We start from the raw sequence: 19,689 nt of genomic DNA, 5'->3' as shown, positions 1-19,689 counted from the left end.
GTTTGGATGCAGCGTTAATTACAGCTGCTGCTAAGTATTGAAAAAACAGAGCATCAAACTGGCATGAAAAATATAAATGTGATTCATAGCATTTATAGAGTATTTATAAGGGTCTAAAATACAATATGATATGATTCCCTGTTCTTTAGACAGGAGAGCTTTTATGCAGAGGGCGTCCTCCAGCACACAGTCTGTGGACTTCAACTATGTCTTTTCTCAGGACTGTTTTAAACGACTCTGTCATCATTCATCCTCCAGGCTTCTATATCATTGGATTTCAGTCGTTTCCCTACATCAGTGTCTACTTCATCTTTCTAGCGTTTGTGTATGTGGTTACAGTGCTGTTTAATTGTTTGGTGATCTGTGTAATTGCCTTTAATCATCGTTTACACACTCCAAAATTTTTGGCTGTTGTCAACCTCGCAGTAATTGATGTTATCTTAAACACGTGTACTATTCCCAGCATGATAAAGATATTTCTCATTAAGGACAATTTCATTCCATTCAACTTGTGTTTGGTACAAATGTATGTATATTATACATTTGTGTCATTGGAGTCATATGCACTTGCTGTACTTGCATATGACCGCTTGATCGCAATATGTTTCCCTCTGCGTCAAAACTCAGTCAACACACTGCGGAGCATGTCTTGTATTGTCGGCCTGACTTGGTCTTTTGCTCTGGGAGCAACAGCATTTACAACAGGTATAATAACTCATCTGTCTTTCTGCAATTCTGTCAGAGTGTTCAGTTACTTCTGTGACTATGCACCTGTGTTTAGACTTGCCTGTAATGATTACACAATGCAGTGGTTTGCAGCTTCTTTTCTCACTGTTTTGATCCTTGGAGGACCCTTTATTTTCATTCTCCTGTCTTATGTCACCATCCTGGTGACAGTGTTCAGGATGAAATCATTGGACAGTCGAGTGAAAGCTCTGGGTACATGTGGTGAACATATCATCCTGGTTGCTGTATTTTATATTCCTCTTCTTGTCATTTTCATGATTGGGTTTTATCTGCGGCTCATTGATCCAGACCAGCGTGTGCTGAGCCTGTCACTGGCCTCTTGCCTCCCACCCTGCATCAATCCTATTGTATATTCTTTGAAAACTAAAGAGATAAAAGTCAGAGTCCTGGCACTGCTAAGAAAAAATAAAATCGGCACAGACCACAAGAAAGGTTGCAAAACTTCAGGCCCTTAACGTTTGTGTACCGCATCAAAAGCCAGTAGCCTGGGCTCTTTTCAATATTAAATCCAGATTTTTTGTCAAAACAGGTTTAATAAAACCTTCAACATGGGATTTATAATCTAACACTGCGGGTGCTGCTTTAAAGTCTCTTCCTTTAATTGTCTATTTTGGTTTCTTAACAGATAACAATGATCAGAACGTTGTCGAGGCATTCATTCTGGGATCATCTGATTTCACAGTAGATGCTTTCATTGGTGTTGCTTTAAACAAGTTTTGTCTCATCTGGTCATTTTAATGAAGGTTATTCCACACAATGGGACAATTGCAGATGAGTTGGTGCAAATACTTTTACAAATACATTTTAGACAAAGTTTTGTTAATGAAACAAGATCCTAAAGGCTCAGCTGCTCCTCACAGACCACTTTTGAACTGACATTGCTGAAGAACAGCATCTTTGCTTGTGAGGTTTGAATTTATAATAATAATAATAACTTTATTTATATAGCACCTTTTTAAAACAGAGTTTACAAATTGGTTTGACAAATGAATCAAAAGCAAGGATGGTCAAAATTAGGACAGACATACAGTAGAGATACAGAGGGAGGACAAACAATATGCTTCAATATAAACAAAGACTGTTAGAAGGAGCAGATGCCGTAAAATTAATTCAACCCGATAAAGGCAGTTGTTTCTGCAGGTCCGTGTTCAAATATGTGACTTTTCTTCAGGTGTTTTGTGTACCTTCTAAGATGTCAAGAGGCACCGGTCAGGAAAAAACTGGCACACAACAAACATAGCCAGAGGCTGAACTGTGTAGAATCTTATCATTTCTGTCAACAGAAAGGTGCCAGATTGGCACTGTTTGGTTTAACCAGGAGGTTATCAGTGTCAAGAAGGCTATAAACAGGGTATGGCTCCAAACCATACAATTGTTAATTATAACTTTAACATGATTCAAATAAAAGTTGCAATTAGGGGAAATACACTTATGCATATCCATTCTTGTGGCTATGGTGAGTCAACTGAATGAACTCAAGGCCTTAAAATTGATAAATGTATAATTTGATGTATTCATTTTACTACCTTTGTGTAATATGTTGAAAAAAAACTGTTCAAATTGTCTGTGCCTACTTTTTACAGACATTATATTTATTCTGAATATCCTGATCATTGTGGGCCAATGTGATGTCACTGTAAATAAAACATTATAAATATAAATGATTTTGTTCATCAGTAATACTTTACACACTGATTGCACCGCACACATGCCTATGTGCTCTGGCCTTTCTTGTCCAGTTCCTCATAGAAAGGATGATTATGTAAACATTCAAATAAATAATTTTGGAGTAGCCGACTGGCATGTACTATATGCCCCTGTGACCTCCCACAACACATTTAAAGAACCTATCACACTAAAAGCTTAACTGCTGGAATTATAATGTTTCGGAGTTCCAGGATGTAGAAACTCTGAAGCTTTATTGATTAAACTACTCTAAAGGGTCTTGAAGCTGCTATGCAAAAAGCAGTGCACTACCATGAACATGAAATACAAACGTGAATATGTTGTTAGTACCCTCATCAGAGAGATCTTTTACAACTGTTCATTTTTCTCTTGCACACCCTGTTGAACAAAATAATGCAAATAAGAATTTTAATGTAATGAAAACTGTACATTTAACTGTAGTCATAAAGTTCTAGTCACTAATGCAAAATGAGTCGAAGAATGATGTGTTGAGTATAAATGGTGAACGGAAGTTAGTTATTGTAAGAAGGAAGCTGGCAAAGTGGAAAGTTCAAGGCTATTGGTGCTTCTCTTGCCATTTCCTTCAAGTTTTTAATTGTTTTTATTCTTAGTAGGTGCAACTGAGATTAATCAGTCTGAAGTTCAAACAGTAAAAGGTTTATTTGTTAGAAACAAGGTCATTAACCAAAATTCTCTGGTGATGGCATCACAAATTGAGCTCATTAGAATCATGCTGTTTCGGCTCACAGTGGCTTGTTTAATGATAAATGCGTCCTCAGGGAACATTATGTCATCATATTGTACTGTTTATTTTGTGCAAACCAAGTTCTAAAAGGTTTGATAAGTTGTTACAGTTTTATATAGTGTCTCATTAACGTGTTGGAAGAGTTAATTATATTAAAAATTATATTATATGTATATATATATATATATATATAAGCAAAATAATTCTTCCTCCTCTGGGTTTCATGTGACCAAGAAGAAAGGTCTAGATCAATCAGTGACTGAACTGTGGACATCCTGATTTCTTCATTTAGTCACCAAAGGTCAGAGAGGTCATGCTCATTAAGTTGGGAAAACATAGTGCTGGACTGGACTCTGATTTATGCATGGTTTGAAAAAGATCTGTTTGAGTTGTCTCGGGAAAACTCGCATATGTTTCCCTTTGCGTCAAAACTCAGTCAACACACTGCGGACAAGGACCATCGTCTGCTGAGCCTGTCACTGGCCTCTTGCCTCCCACCCTGCATCAATCCTATTGTATGTTCTTTGAAAACCAAAGAGATCAAGACCAAACCCTTCGCATTAGTAAGAAAAAATTAAATTGGCACAGACCGCCAAAAGAGCAAACTTTGGAGAGTTGTTCAAATCAAACAAAAATTTAATCTGTAATTGTTTGTGTAGAGAGAAGAGCAAAATAAGGTAACATTTTAGGAAAGCCATGGTAGCCATAGAAACTGGCATTAGTTTCAAAATGATGACCCACATCATTGCAATTTCAAGCTTTGATAATTTATCCTCTGCCTTTCTACGGTTTTAGTAAATTCCAATATTTCAGAATAAAATACAGTGACTATAAAAAGGGCTTTCACGGTAGGACTCATTTAACATATAAACAAATTATTACTTCACTGTTTTTTCCTTTTGAAGGTGTAACACAATAAATGTCTGTCCTTCTAAGGTTTGTGTGATGTATTTCTTTTCAAAGATTTAATTCTTGCCTCATCATATGGCAATAACATATCTCATATATACTATACAGAGGTGCATTGCTATTTAAACAACTCTTGTTATCCTATATGATTAAGGTAAAGTATGACACATTATACTGTATACCATACTATAGTGGTGGACACACGCCAGAGAATGGTAATATGATGAGTGCCTGCCCTCTAGTGGGTTTATGTGTATAGTGCAAGCTGTACCATGAGTGGCAGTCATTAATCTATGACTGCCCTACATGGTCTACTGCTACATTTAATTCACAGGTGCACTCACTGCCATAAGAATGGGACAATCCGTCAGTCTATTCCTCTGCGAAAGAATTAATATTACTATTTCACGTATATGATTTCATCCCCTGCCCAAATGTCTTCAATAAAGCAACACAATAACTGATAGTGTTGATATGAAAGACTCACAGTTATGAATGTTATGGATGCTTAAAATTCTAGCGCCTTGATGAACAAAATTGATGTGAGAGGATAAAAAGCTATTAAGAAGGGTGAATAGGGGGACAAACTTTAATCCCATTCTCAATATCTTTAGCTGAAGGGACATCACATTAACTATATGATTTTTTTTTTTTAGAGAAAAATCAACCCATTGTCAGTACCTGGTATGAATAATCTCTATAAAACAACATAAAATCCTGGCCTGGACTTCAAGGAGTGTGGGGGATGATGGATATTTGGGATGTACAGAAGAAGGCCCAACACTTTGTTTTTCTAAAATCAAAGCATTCCTCATTTCATTTTAATCAGTCACAACATATACAACCAAAATCAAATTTGCAAAAACTCTGTTGTATGGTTCCTTTTTCCCACCCTCTGGAAGTGAATTAAATACAAATGTATAATGTGATTACCCTCTTACACTGTCCAAAAGAAAAAATAGCTGCATCTTCGCCTCCACTTAGTGATATTAGTCAAGACTAGATACACAATAAGCATAGGTCATAAAAAGATAATAAAAGAAAAATAAATCCTATGCACAGATATCAAAGTCCCACTTTTGCACGGAAGTATAATATAGGAATACTTCAGACAGTATGGATTACTTAAATAGGGTAAGATGTTTACACATGTTTTGAAAACGTTAAAAACAGTCAAACAAGCTTCACAAAAGTGTGGTATTTGAACTGCTGCATGTTTCACTGTTTTATAACACTGGGTTCACCTTTCTTTCAAGAATCGTGTTTTGCTGACATAAATATTATTCATGCCACTCAGGATGATTAAATGTGTCACAGTGGGACTGTTAGCCTGTATTCAACCATAATAAGGGCAATAAAATTTGGACCTTACATGAAACTGAGTTGATGTGTGATTATAATGATATAATGACGTTTGAGATAATTAAAACCCAATTCAGTGTATATTAGCAACATTTGGAAATCCCTCATTTCAAATTGCATGGGAGATTATAGCTAATGCAATACAATTAAACCATTTCCATTGGTATTTAGATTTAGCAAAATAAATTGAATTACATTCCTTCATGCGTCAATACAGTCGTGATGAAGTGTTCACCGTTTTGGATGAAGTAATATTGCTAAGCCTATATCGTTTGCAAAACTTCCTGATAGAGTTCAACACTTCCTCTGTCTTTAAAGAGTATACAATAGGGTTGAGCAAAGCTGGTATGGTATGTGTCAAAGAGGAGTTTATGATCCTTGCATTAGGATGGATGTAGGAGGCCACTGCAGCTATGTTGGTGCCCACAACTGGCAGAAAGAAAATAGCCACAAGGATCAGGTGAGAAGTACAAGTTTTCATTGCTTTGAGTCGTTCCTCTGTTGATGCAATCCTGCTCAGTGCTATGGAAATGCAAACATATGTGATTGCTATCAATATAAGTGGACAACAGAGTACTATAATAAAAGCAACATATGCCATTATGTTATTCAAAGACGAGTCATTACAGGCCAGACGATATACCGGTGCATGATCACAGAAAAAGCTTTTTACCACCACAGATCCACAGAAGGAAAGGCGATCAATAATTCCAACTGTAAATGCTACTAGACTTGATAAAAAAATCCATATGAATAGCAGCATTGCAGCAATAGCTGGTTTCGTTACAATACTATGGTACCTTAAAGGGAAGCAAATTGCTATGAATCTGTCATATGCCATAGTGACAAGTGTCCATGACTGCACACTGACAAAGAGCAAAACAAAGAACATGTAACTTAAGCAAGCCTCATAAATAATATATCTCCTGTCAAACAAAAATGTGTCTAAGAGTTTTGGGATGAGAGCAGTGCTGCCACACAAATCTGTAAAAGCCAGGTTGAACACAATCATGTATTTAGGCGTATGAAGAGTCTTGACCATGTAGATAACTGAGAGGAGTAGGCCATTCCCAAGAACAGTCATGATAAAGACAAAACACAGAAAGACATAGTAATAAGTAACATGAGGGATGTTGGAAAAACCGCTGAGATAGAAATTTGCAGGACGAACGAATGTGGCATTGAATACGATAGCAGCTTTCTCTTCCAGGCCCATTATGAATATCTGTTTCCCTAAATGTGAAAAGAGAAAATAACAGAATATATATATATAATAAAGGATGACACAGATGGTTGATATAACTGCTGTAACCAAACTCACCTGAGACAATATCAAGTGTGCAGTGCACTAAAGTGAGTTCTGGGAGAGAGCCATCGTTTATATTTTATCCCTTTCTTGTGGGACGGAAGAAATGCAGGTGTCTGTGTCACATGGTCATAAATTCGATAATTTACATCAATGTGTAATTGTCTCGTAGTTTACGTCATCAATGTGCTGATGCAATCAGCTGAGTTAAGTATAGTCACCAAGATACTGAATTGTCTGTTAATGGCACAGTGTAGAAACAGGACAAACTTAGGTACTGCAAGCTACAGCTAAGTATTAGTGGACCCTCAATGAGCGCAAGGCCATTACCCAGTGCAAATCTTCTGTCTATTTTTTTTTTTTTTTGCAGTCTGATCGATGTTACATGTGTGCTGTATCACACTGCAGAACTCATATTTCTATTTACTTTGTTGAGTAAAAACGATTGAAACAGATTTTGATTTTAATCATGCATATTTTACCATATTTTGAATGTTTGTACCTTAGAGTTTTTACATCTTCTGCTGTTTGGCAAGTGTTTGTCATGTTCTGACTAAATAGAACAGTTTAAAAACACACTCGAATGTCTGGTTTCTTCAACTTTCACTCAGGAGCAAAAATCAGCCTTTAAACGTGAAAGACATAACAATGTGGCGTTTATCGTGATAAATATCGATATTGACTGATATGGACATTTTTATTGTGATAACAGTTTTGGCCATAACGCGCAGCCCTAACACCAACACAAATAGTTCCACAACTGGACTGGTACTGGACGGTTGCTAAGCAACACAAACATTTTCCTGACCTGATGATGTCATATGAGCGCACCCATTTGGTGAAACCTGCAGCTGAGAATTAATATTTTTAAATGTTCTAAAAATGGGATGGTATATTGATCCATCTATTCTGATTTAAGTTGATTCAGGCATACTTAATGAGTCTGTATGAGATCTTTGAGCTATCAACATTATCAATGTGCAATTTTCCAAGATGTGAAAATAAATGTTAACAAAAACATGTACAGTTATTTCATTTCAAACTGCTATATGTAATATTTTAAAATATTTTAATGTATACATCTATATGGTGAAGTACTGTAAAACAGCAGTCACTGGTGATGCTGTCGTTTTACCAAATGAACGGCTGTGTGCAGTGAGAACATATCACATCTTTATATGTCAACTGCAACAGCAAAGTACAACAAATTACAAGAAATCACATAACAGCCAAAACTTAAATGTAAAATTGTAATTTTAATTACCAAGAAGTTAATAGGGACAAATTGAGGTCATGCAATCATACAATTGTAACACTCTGTACGGTGTCAATGCAGCAGTGATGAAGTGTTCACCTTTTTGGATGAAGTAATATTGCTAAGCCTATATCGTTTGCAAAGCTTCCTGATAGAGTTCAACACTTCCTCTGTCTTTAAAGAGTATACAATAGGGTTGAGCAAAGCTGGTATGGTATGTGTCAAAGAGGAGTTTATGATCCTTGCATTAGGATGGATGTAGGAGGCCACTGCAGCTATGTTGGTGCCCACAACTGGCAGAAAGAAAATAGCCACAAGGATCAGGTGAGAAGTACAAGTTTTCATTGCTTTGAGTCGTTCCTCTGTTGATGCAATCCTGCTCAGTGCTATGGAAATGCAAACATATGTGATTGCTATCAATATAAGTGGACAACAGAGTACTATAATAAAAGCAACATATGCCATTATGTTATTCAAAGACGAGTCATTACAGGCCAGACGATATACCGGTGCATGATCACAGAAAAAGCTTTTTACCACCACAGATCCACAGAAGGAAAGGCGATCAATAATTCCAACTATAAATGCTACTAGACTTGATAAAAAAATCCATGTGAATAACAGCATTGCAGCAATAGCTGGTTTCGTTACAATACTATGGTACCTTAAAGGGAAGCAAATTGCTATGAATCTGTCATATGCCATAGTGACAAGTGTCCATGACTGCACACTTGCAAGGAGCAAAACAAAGAACATGTAACTTAAGCAAGCCTCATAAATAATATATCTCCTGTCAAACAAAAATGTGTCTAAGAGTTTTGGGATGAGAGCAGTGCTGCCACACAAATCTGTAAAAGCCAGGTTGAACACAATCATGTATTTAGGCGTATGAAGAGTCTTGACCATGTAGATAACTGAGAGGAGTAGGCCATTCCCAAGAACAGTCATGATAAAGACAAAACACAGAAAGACATAGTAATAAGTAACATGAGGGATGTTGGAAAAACCGCTGAGATAGAAATTTGCAGGACGAACGAATGTGGCATTGAATACGATAGCAGCTTTCTCTTCCAGGCCCATTATGAATTCTGTTTCCCTAAATGTGAAAGAGAAAATAACAGAATATATATATATATATATCATATATATATATATATATATATATATATATATTCTGTTATTTTCTCTTATATATATATATATATATATATAATAAAGTACAACACTGTTGCTTGATAGGAATTGCTGTAACCAAACTCACCTCAGATAACATCAAGTATGCAGTGAACCACAGTGAGTTCTGTGAGAGAACTGTCGTCTACCTTTTATCCCTTTGATGTTTGGATAGAAGAAACGCCGGTGGCTGCGTAACATTCCCGCTAATTAGACACTAATTTACTTCAGTGTGTAGTTTATGTCATTGATGTGCAGATGCAATCAACTAAGTTAACTACTAACAACAGGATACTGAATTATCCGCTAACTGGAAAAAATTATACTACCCACCACAAATTATAAAATAAATAAATAGTGATTTACAAAAAAACATTATAAATCAAACCACCATAAAATCCTAGGTGCTATGGCTTCATCAAAAGTGCATTTATACTGAAGGCTCTAACAGAAAGTCTGATGAAATTCTGAAAATCTTTAAAAATTGGGATGAATTTTCACAGTGGATTTTGTTTTTTGTTTTATTTAGGAATGTACAATTGGGTATGTAAGAGAGACTCAACAAGCCTAGGTCAAAACCTAGTATATGGCTGGACCGTGTATGGTCAATGTGCAAAATTGAGGACATAGTTGGAAATTGTTGTGGAGCTGCTCTAAACAACTACTCTGAATGGAAAGTAGCTAAAGCCTGATCAAAAATTTTCAATAATTCAAATTTCCATATCCTCCCTAGTCAGTTTACCATTGCAAGGGAGTTACGTACAGCTACATATTCCAGTGTTTCCTCTACATTCATTTAGCAGTGGTGGCCGCCAATGCTAAATCATAGCCGCCACGCCTTCAAATTTCTTTTTTTTTTATTGTCGCAAATGCACCACCGCCACATCTCTCCACCTTCACAGCACAGCCTGTGTGATGATGAGCGCAAAAGCGGGGGGAGGGGAGGAGAGGGGAGGGAGGGAGTGGGGTGGTTGGGGGATCCTATTGGAGTTAATTACTTGCGAGAGCGCGGCCTTGAAAGTGACATCACGTCAGGCACCAGGTCAGAGTCAGAGAAGTGTAGTCGTGAGGAATAAGGCAGCGAACTACCGGAGAAAAGGTAGACTTATTAGCCAACTCAGTGACGCTAACTTGGGTAAACTAATTGATAGCATTAAGCTAATATCTACACGTCATTATGTATTAACTGCTGACTGCATTTTCAGATGAGCTTGTTCAGATACTTCTCTAAGAAGAGAAAGACAACAGATGAAGAAGACGCTAGTCAGGTAGCCTATCATAAGCCTTTTACTGACTCGTAAATGATGATGGTTAGGTAAAAAATAATATTTTAATGTTCACACTTGTAATCAGATGTGATGTGAGTGTAAACTATATAACGCTGAAAATCAAGTGCTCTGAGCCTGGGTGCAAACTTTGCCCCCCCCCCCGGAGAGCATGCCCCCCACTGCTGAAAAAAATCCTAGAGGAAACACTGTATTCCTTTCACCACCAGGGTGTGTGAAGTTGAAAATCACACTGTGGTACATATTTCTTATTTACCTTGGTTACACTAGATTTACTATACAAATTGGAAAAGGAATAATTGATCAACTCATAAAGTTTAGGGGAAAAAAATCACTTTAGTCCTTTTTGTTAGCAGTGAATTTATCAATAGCTTATACTGCAGCATGTTTTATATATGTACTGCAGTTTACGGTAAAAAATCTGCAAATATAGATCCTGTGAAAAAAGTGTAAATAAACAGTAATACACTGCTAATCCTTGATGAGTATTATACTGTAAAGGTAGAAATTAACAGCTTTTTGCTGTATTAAAAAAAACTGTGTTTTGAACTCCTTCACATAGGTTGATCTGTCTTAACATAATTCATTCTGAAATAAAAAATTGTACAATGTAATTTTATATACATAGATTTACACTCTGTTTTACTGTGCTGATGTAAAGAAAGAAGAGTCAGTATATTACCTATTGTCTACATAGATAGATAGATAGATAGATAGATAGATAGATAGATAGATAGATAGATAGATAGATAGATAGAAAAGGTCTTTTGTAGTCTTACAAATATCGAAACACAAAACATGTTTTTTAATCTAGACACTAGACAACACTAGTTATCAGTACATATAGTGTCTTGAGATAGAGAATATTTAACATTCAATACTAGTATCATCACAGTGATATAGATGACCAAACAAGGAAAGGAAAAAAAAGAAACAGACCATTGTAAGATGTGAAAATAAAAGTAAAGCAGATGTTAAGGATAAAGTCCATCATCATGACAAATTACTCCTGGTCACAATAATTCAGTGTGCTCATACATCATAAGAAAATCATCTTTCTGCTTGTAGTTCATTGTGTATATTGTAGTATAGCTGATTAATTTCAACTATATTTGTTCTTTAAAATCATTAATTCAATGCAAAAATCAATGCAATTAGAAAATGACGAAGAACGTAATTCATATGACTTCTGTTTGTATGATGCTGATGCAAAATTTATAATTACTGTTGATAAATCTACTTTATATTTACAATAGACGTAACCATACAGGACAAAAGTCGAAGGCTAAATATGTTTTGTTGCAATTATGGATTGTCCTTTGGCCATTTTAAACAACTTTTTCAAAGATTCTTTGATTTCTTGTGTCTGAAAAACATAAATGATTGGGTTTAACATGGGAGGGATGACAGCACTCAGAGACAGGTTTATGATCCTGGCATTTGGATGTATTGTTCCCCAAAAGAAATATACAAATATGACAGGGAGGAAATAGATTGCCACTAATGACAGATGACCTGTGCAGGTTTTAAAGGCCTTCACTCTTTCCTGAACTGTGGACATTTTTGACAGAGCATAGGCAATATAGCAGTAACTTACCAAGATAAATAGTAGTGGAAACCAAAGAATAAGAATTGGTGACAAATTAGAAATTACACGATTGGGTGTAATATCATTGCAGCCAAGCCGGTATATTGGGCCATGGTCACAGTAATAGCTGTTAATAACCACAGAATTACAGAAAGAAAGTCTTGTAAGAAGGCCAACTGCAATGAGTGTAATAGTCATGGCAAAGAGCCACAAAGAGGCAATCAAAGAAAACATGAACCTGTGAGTCACCTTCACTTGATAGTGCAGTGGAAAGATGATGGCCACCAGTCTGTCATAGGCAAGTGCAACCAAATTAAGAGCCTGCATCGAAAAGCAGGTGAAGCAGAAAAACATGAATGTCAAGCAGTCGTTGTAGGGGATGTGGTGGTGGTTAAACAGAAAGATGTCAAGAACCTTCGGCACCAGAGCAGAGCTACCAAACAGGTCCACAAATGCTAAGTTAAAGACTGCAATATATTTTGGAGTTCTCAGATTATGATCCAAAACTATTACAGTCATCACAATTGTATTTCCCAGAACTGAAACAAGGTAAATAATAAAGAGAAAAACATAGTAATACTTGATATTAGGTACGCCAATAAAACCCCTTATTAAAAAATGTGCAGGACGCACAAAAGTGATGTTTTTCCCAAGAGCTGAGTTAAAAAACTCCATTTGAAGACTTTCTGCCAATCTTTCACTAGTTGCAGAACAGTTCGTGTAGAGATCAGTTGCCTCTGTGTTTCACTTAGAGTGGTGGTTCTCTTATGTAGACAGAGGCAAGCTCCTCACCCTCTCTCTCTTTCTGACAGAGCTATGTCAAGCTTCAACAGTAGTAAGAGAAGCAGTACTCTTCTGTGTTTCTGTCAGTTATAGCAAACTGCCTGTTCCCTTGTGTTTACAGTCTCTTTGGGTACATGCTGGGTTGCCAGGTCTGTATGAAAAAAACAGCACAATGACCAGTCAAAACCAGCCCACACACCAGCCCAATCCCAGAACTCAAAATATGCCTCTGCCAAACCATATACACTGCTGAAGCCCAGCAACATTGCCATCATTGTCAAATGTCTTGTAATATCTACAAAGTTTATCATTAAAAACAATTCTTTCACCCAGGTCTTCAAAATAGCCTTTTGTAATTAGGTATTATTGATGAGATATTATAAATAAAATATAGCTGTGGTGACTCTGACTATCAATGCATTCTCACAGCTTTGAGTTGTCAGCTACCAGTATAGCATTTTGTTTGACTTGTATTGGATGTGGCCAGTGCACCAGCACGAGATGCTCCTGTATGCACAGCAGTAATACACATCACTATCAGTCTACACTATATGGTTTTCAGTAGGGGTAGGCATGATTAATCGATAATCTGATCGATCTAACGTGTGTATCAACGAGGTTGTGTTGTGCAGTGTGTCTTGAAGCAATGCAATGAATTTCACTACATGGGAGCAACCAGCCAGGGCGCAATTTAAATTGTCAACAGAGAAGAACCATAGGCGTCGCAGGAAACATGAAGAGAGCAAGGCGAAATGTGGTGTGGTAACATTTTGAGCTAAAAAAATAACGAAGCTCATTGTTAACATTGCAATGCCGTGAATAAGCGCAGTAGTTTTGGCTTGTTATTTGTGAAGAGGTTTGGCTCAGAGCCTCAGGCTCCGCTGCCATTAGGAGCACCGCATATCTTTTTTGATATGTTTAATAGTTAAACAATTAAACTTTAACTGCCTTGTCTAAGAGGATTGTTGTTGGACTATATCTTCTTCTTGGAATAAAGATTTCATTGAGGAAAAAGATGCTTTCTTTAGTATATTCTGCCATAGGCATTTTTTTATATAAAAAATTAATAATGAATCGATAATTGATCGTTAATTTTCCTGATGATTGAATAAGGAAATTTCTTCAAGTGCCCATCCCTAGTTTTCAGACCATGGGTCAGACAGCAACCCCCATATCTCCAAACCCCATGACAACAAGGGTCAGCAACTACAGTTCCTCTTCCAAATGTCAATGTATGTTCCACAGTCTGCTGTCTTACATCCAGTAGGTGCATGCAGCATTTTTCTGTAAATTCATTATGTGATGTTGTGCAAACTAGTTAAAGAAAAACCAGTTAGGAAACAATAAAAGCGTTTGTTTAAAAGTTACAATCAAATAAGGTTTGACACAGTGAAAATCCTCAGAATTTTCAGTATTAAAATGAACCCTGCTTAAGAGCAGAAAATTCTCAAGAATCTCTTACTGTAGAGGTAAGTGATATACAGAGTGATAACTACGCACACTCAAGAGCACTCTTACACACAAGTGCTGACATGTTTGAGCAAAATAAGTGGTTATTGCGTTTTCTTCTGTTCTACAGTTTGTATTATACATTACATTATATTATTTAAATTATGAAAATATTTTTGTCACTTATAATATTTTTTTAATAACTTTTGTTATTTTACGAAGCATTATGGTCTTTTAAAATAAATGAACACTGAATTAACACTGAACCACTTGTTTGCAGCTCACTTCCTGTAACTCCACTTCAGAATTACTAAAGTTCCTTTTGCGTTTTGATTCTGGTGTTCCATCTTAAGATTTTCATTTTGTCATTTTCTCAACTTTCCCTTATGGTATCCCTTTGTGACTTCTGTTTGCGTCTGCACATGACCCTTCAGTCTCATGCCCTTTTATGGGCATTTTCGGGTGTTTACCTATGCTAATTAGGGGCAACTGACACACGCTTTCAATTTACAATTGATGATTGGCATTCATCCATCTAAGAACACAGGTGCGCACAATTCTGCGGTTTAAGAACACATTCATGAATCTGACGTAGCGTTTTCTTAAGAAAAATTTAAAAAAGAATTTAAGAAAATACTGAAGGAGATATTGTTGAATGAGGACCATTGACAGGAGCAAGAAGTTCATATAAATAATGACTATTTTTATTTTAACAAATAAAATCAATACAAATTTATTGTCTAGATGTAAAGAGGACGCTCTATCATGACAATTTCATTGCAATGAAAGATTTCTTTCATCATTGACTTCAGACATACAGTACAAACACTAGTATATAGACTTAATATGGAGAGGCAAAAACTATGACTTAAAATTAACACAAAATAAAATTCCAGATACACAGTAGACTGGATAGTTCAAGGTAAAGTGTAGACACATCGTTGTTTGATCACAACAACTTGTTTGCACAATTGTTGATTTGAAACAATAAAAAGATGCATCTTTAAGGTATTTCTCACAAAATGTTACTCTGTAGAGAATGATTTTAGTTTACGCTGCTTTTTATTCTATAAATCTCTCAAATGAAAAAGAACAAATCAGAAATTCTGCTTTTAAAAAAAAATGCTAACAAATAAGGACAAAAACAAGTAAATAAATGCATTCACTTTATATATGTATATATTCATTCATCTGTCTCTGTTTAGTTTTGAAAACTTCCTAGAGGACAGACATAGTATGGTGGAAACGATCCTACCTCAGTGGGCTCAGTTTGTAGTTATTTTTGTTTGTTATCTTTAAAAATGGTTGTTTGATTTCAATACTAACTAAAAAAAGAAAAAAAAAAGAAAAAGCTACTTGATTTCCAGCTTTGTCATGATAAGGAAATCATTGTTGAATGAATTCACATTATGTTTACATTGGGGTTATTTTTTTCATTGTTATTTTGGATTTCCCTCTGATTTTTAATAACCTTTTCAAAGATTCTTTGATTTCTTGTGTCTGCAGAACATAAATAATTGGATTCAACATGGGAGGGAAGACAGAGGTCAGAGACAGGTTTATGATCCTGGCATTTGGATGTATTTTTTCCATCAAGGTAAAGGTGATTAACAGTGGGATGAAATAGATTGCCACCAATGAAAGATGACCTATGCAGGTTTTAAAGGCCTTCAGTCCCTGTTGAAATGTGGCCACTTTAGCCAAAGTACAGCCAATATAAAGGTAACTTACCAAGATAAAAACAAGTGGAAGCCAGAAAAGAAGAAGTGGGTATAAACAACTAAGGACATAATTAGGGAAATGGTCATTGCATGAAAGCCGGTATATCTGACCATGGTCACAGAAATAGCTGTTAACAACCACAGACTCACAGATGGAAAGTCTTGTAATAAGGCCAACTGCAATCAGTACAGCAATTATAACAAAGACCCAGAAAGAGGCAACCAAAGACAGCATTAATCTGTGAGTCACTTTAACTTGATAGTGCAGTGGAAAAATTATGGCCACCAGTCTGTCATAGGACAGTGCAACCAAATTAAATGACTGCATTGAAAGGCAGGTGTAACAGAAAAAAAGGTACGTCAAGCAGTCGTTGTAGGGGATGCGGTGGTGATTAAACAGGAAGACATCAAGAACCTTTGGCACCAGAGCTGAGTTACCAAACAAGTCCACAAATGCTAAATTAAAGACTGCAACATATTTTGGAGTTCTCAGATTATGATCCAAGTATATTACGGCCATCACAGCTGTGTTTCCAAGCACTGAAACAATATAAACAAAAAAGAGAAAGAGGTAGTAATGTTTTATATTTGGAATGCCAGATAACCCACTTATTATGAAATATTCCGGATGGACAAAAGTGATATTTTTCCCAAGAGCTGAGTTGAATAAGTCCATTGTAAAAACTGTCCAAAGTGCAGTGACTTATGAAGAGAAGTGTTTTCGTCTGTGTCAGCACGGTGTTGTCCTACGTAGACGGAGCTGAGCTCTTCTCTCTCTTTCTGGTGACAGAGCTCTACCAAGTTTGAACTGTTTTGACAGCAGGCTACCAAAGAAGCAGCCGTCTGCCTTTTTGTCAAATAAGTTGAATGTTCCCCTGTGTCTCTTGTCTCTAAGCCAATAAGCTTCAGACAAGCCCATTTCAGTCTATCTTACTGACTGCAATCATGTTATTTACTTATCTCAAGTCTATGTTGCACCTTTATTTTTTTTTTGATAATTACAGTTGTATTTCTGACCTTTCAATAATTTTCTATTTAAAACAGCTTTAATCAATATTTTTACAACAATAAGATTCAGCTTTATAGATTCAACTCTTATAGATTTAACTCATTGTTAAATTGTCTGGCTGCAACAAGTCATTGTAAGGGATTTAGTGATGGTTACATACAAAGATGGCAATAACCTTGAGCACTAAAGCAGAGTTATCAAACAGGTCCAAAAATGCTAGTTTAAAAACTACAATAATTCTCAGATAATGATCCAAACATGGTATAGCCATCACAACTGTGTTTCTCAGCAGTGAAACAATGCACATAAAAAAGAAAATGATATAGTAAATTTTTGTCAAGCTTATACTGCCCTCAGGAGTTGGTAGAGTTCAAAAACAGAGTTAAAATAGAGAGAATATTTGATTTACACCTGACCAGAGTACCCAGAGAAAAAACTCCAAATGAATAATAATGCTTCTCCGTAACTGTTGGATGTGGAAATAAACAACTCTTTAACAAGTTTGCCATATCAGTATAAAGACGTTGATATGCTTATGCTTATTGAATTAGATTGATTTGTGTTACCTATTGGTATTCACTCCACAACAAAATCTTTTATAGTTGGACCATTTGTGTGATGTTACAAAATAAATCTAGTGTTTACAATTAATCTTTTATTGTAATAGAAATTATGCCTAATACAAAATGACCAAAACACCAAACTTTATGTTTACATTTACTCATTTGACAGACGCTTTTATTCAAAGTGATTTACAAGTGAGGGACAACACTAAAGCTTCAGTGCAGTAGGAGACCTTGGTGTAACTACTAAGTACCTATTCAGTGTTTAGTACCTAAGTATCTGTTCAGTAAGCGCAAGGAGATCAGGTAAAGAAGTGCACTGAAAGTGCACACTCACTATATGTTTACTTCTTTGTCGTAATTTTGGACTACACTCTGATTCTAAATAATTTTTTTACTGATTTTTTGATTTCTTGTGTCTGCAGAACATAAATAATTGGGTTCAACATGGGAGGAAAGACAGAGGTGAGGGACAGGTTTATGATCCTGGCATTTGGATGTATTTTTTCCATATAGGTAAATGTGATTAATACTGGGAGGAAATAGATTGCAACTAATGAAAGATGAGCTGTGCAGGTTTTAAAGGCCTTCACTCTCTCCTGAGATGTGGCCACTTTACTCAAAGAATAGCCAATATATAGGTAAGTACACAAGATGAATGCTAGTGGAAGCCAAAGAATAAGCACTGGTAATAAAACACCAATGACCAAACTGGGTGGATAGTCATTGCAGGCCAGCCGGTATATTTGGCCATGGTCACAGAAATAGCTGTTAATGATCACAGATTTACAATAGGAAAGTTGTGTGAGAAGGCAAACTGCAATAAGTGTAACAGTAATGACAAAGAGCCAGAAAGAGGCAATCAAAGAAAACATGAATCTGTGAGTCACCTTCACATGATAGTGCAGTGGAAATATGATGGCTACCAGTCTGTCATAGGCAAGTGCAACCAGGTTAAGAGCCTGCATTGAGAGGCAGGTGTAGCAGAAAAACATGAACGTAAAGCAGTTGTTGAAGGGGATGTGGTGGTGATTAAACAGAAAGATGTCAAGAACCTTCGGCACCACAGCAGAGCTACCAAACAGGTCAGCAAATGCTAAGTTAAAGACTGCAATATATTTTGGAGTTCTCAGATTATGATCCAAGCATATAACAGACATCACAGCTGTATTTCCCAGAACTGAAACAATATAAACAAAAAGGAGAAAGACATAGTAATACTTAATGTTAGGTATGCCAATAAATCCACTTATTATGAAATATGCAGGACGCACAAATGTGATGTTCTTCCCAAGTGCTGAGCTGAAGAAGTTCATTGTAAAACTTGTCAAGCTTTTCCTGTCCACATGCAGAGATTAGTGTAGACAAACGTCCCCTTCCCCGTGTCAGTGCTGTGTCCTGTTCTCTTTGTGATTATGAAGCTCTGCCAAGCTTTACCTAACAGGAGGAGCTAATAAGAGGATCAGTCCTCTTGAGTTCATGTCAATAAGGCCAATCTTTGACCCCTGTGTCTATTGTATGTAAGCCATACAGCATCAAACAAATCCCAATAAACTCACTGCACTCATTAAAACTACTTATCTTAGATACAGATTTCCGATGAAAGCCTATGGAGTATTTAGAGTATATAACACAGTTTTGTATGCAGTGGCAAGAAAGTAAAGTCACTCCACAACAAAACCCTTTATCATTGGACTGGCCATCGAGCATACCACCACGTTTGGTTGCGTGCTCTGAGACTGGGTTCATTTCACCCCAAAATGATTTTCTAGAGAACGATTTGTAGAGAATATTTTAGAAATACAAAATCAAGCCTGTTTAAATGCATTTAATTTTACATCAAAACGCATGACAATGAATACAAAATAAACTTCTACATACACAATTACTTCTTTGTCGTAATTTTGGACTGCACTCTGATTGAAATCTTTTTTTTTTTTTTTTTTACAAATTCCAAAGCCAAAGAATAAGCACTGTTAACAAAAGAGCAATGACAAAACTATGTGTATTGTCATTGCAGGCCAGCCGGTGTATTTGGCCACTGTCACAGAAATAGCGGTTAATGATCACAGATTTACAATAGGAAAGTCTCGTAAGAAGGCCAACT

General features: G+C 36.2%; 6 protein-coding genes across 6 annotated transcripts; 1 reads left to right on the top strand and 5 right to left on the bottom strand.

The window, feature by feature from the left end:
- The first annotated feature begins 141 nt into the window (after positions 1–141).
- LOC111217021 (olfactory receptor 2AT4-like) lies at positions 142–1,202 on the top strand. The gene has a single exon (XM_022738703.1). It carries the CDS (start codon positions 207–209, stop codon positions 1,200–1,202), a length of 996 nt encoding a protein of 331 aa, XP_022594424.1. The 5' UTR covers positions 142–206.
- A 1,566-nt stretch (positions 1,203–2,768) lies between these two features.
- LOC111217019 (olfactory receptor 1496-like) lies at positions 2,769–6,665 on the bottom strand. Its single transcript, XM_022738702.1, has 2 exons — positions 5,731–6,665; positions 2,769–2,811 (listed from the first exon to the last, which is right to left on the bottom strand). Exons 1-2 carry the CDS (start codon positions 6,663–6,665, stop codon positions 2,769–2,771), a joined length of 978 nt encoding a protein of 325 aa, XP_022594423.1.
- Positions 6,666–8,082: 1,417 nt separating this feature from the next.
- LOC111217100 (olfactory receptor 5K4-like) lies at positions 8,083–9,090 on the bottom strand. Its single transcript, XM_022738814.1, has one exon. It carries the CDS (start codon positions 9,088–9,090, stop codon positions 8,083–8,085), a length of 1,008 nt encoding a protein of 335 aa, XP_022594535.1.
- Positions 9,091–11,754: 2,664 nt separating this feature from the next.
- LOC111217018 (olfactory receptor 1F1-like) lies at positions 11,755–12,732 on the bottom strand. The gene has a single exon (XM_022738701.1). It carries the CDS (start codon positions 12,730–12,732, stop codon positions 11,755–11,757), a length of 978 nt encoding a protein of 325 aa, XP_022594422.1.
- Positions 12,733–15,702: 2,970 nt separating this feature from the next.
- On the bottom strand, positions 15,703–16,686 carry LOC111217017 (olfactory receptor 1361-like). The gene has a single exon (XM_022738700.1). The coding sequence runs from the start codon at positions 16,684–16,686 to the stop codon at positions 15,703–15,705; it is 984 nt and encodes a 327-aa protein (XP_022594421.1).
- A 1,264-nt stretch (positions 16,687–17,950) lies between these two features.
- LOC111217016 (olfactory receptor 1-like) lies at positions 17,951–18,898 on the bottom strand. Its single transcript, XM_022738699.1, has one exon. It carries the CDS (start codon positions 18,896–18,898, stop codon positions 17,951–17,953), a length of 948 nt encoding a protein of 315 aa, XP_022594420.1.
- Positions 18,899–19,689: the final 791 nt, after the last annotated feature.

This window comes from Seriola dumerili, unplaced genomic scaffold, assembly GCF_002260705.1.
Source record: "Seriola dumerili isolate Sdu_G_001 unplaced genomic scaffold, Sdu_1.0 BDQW01000040.1, whole genome shotgun sequence".
Taxonomy (NCBI): Eukaryota; Metazoa; Chordata; class Actinopteri; order Carangiformes; family Carangidae; genus Seriola; species Seriola dumerili.
Note: the sequence above shows the minus strand (reverse complement) of the source record. Positions and strands in the feature narration are given on the sequence as shown.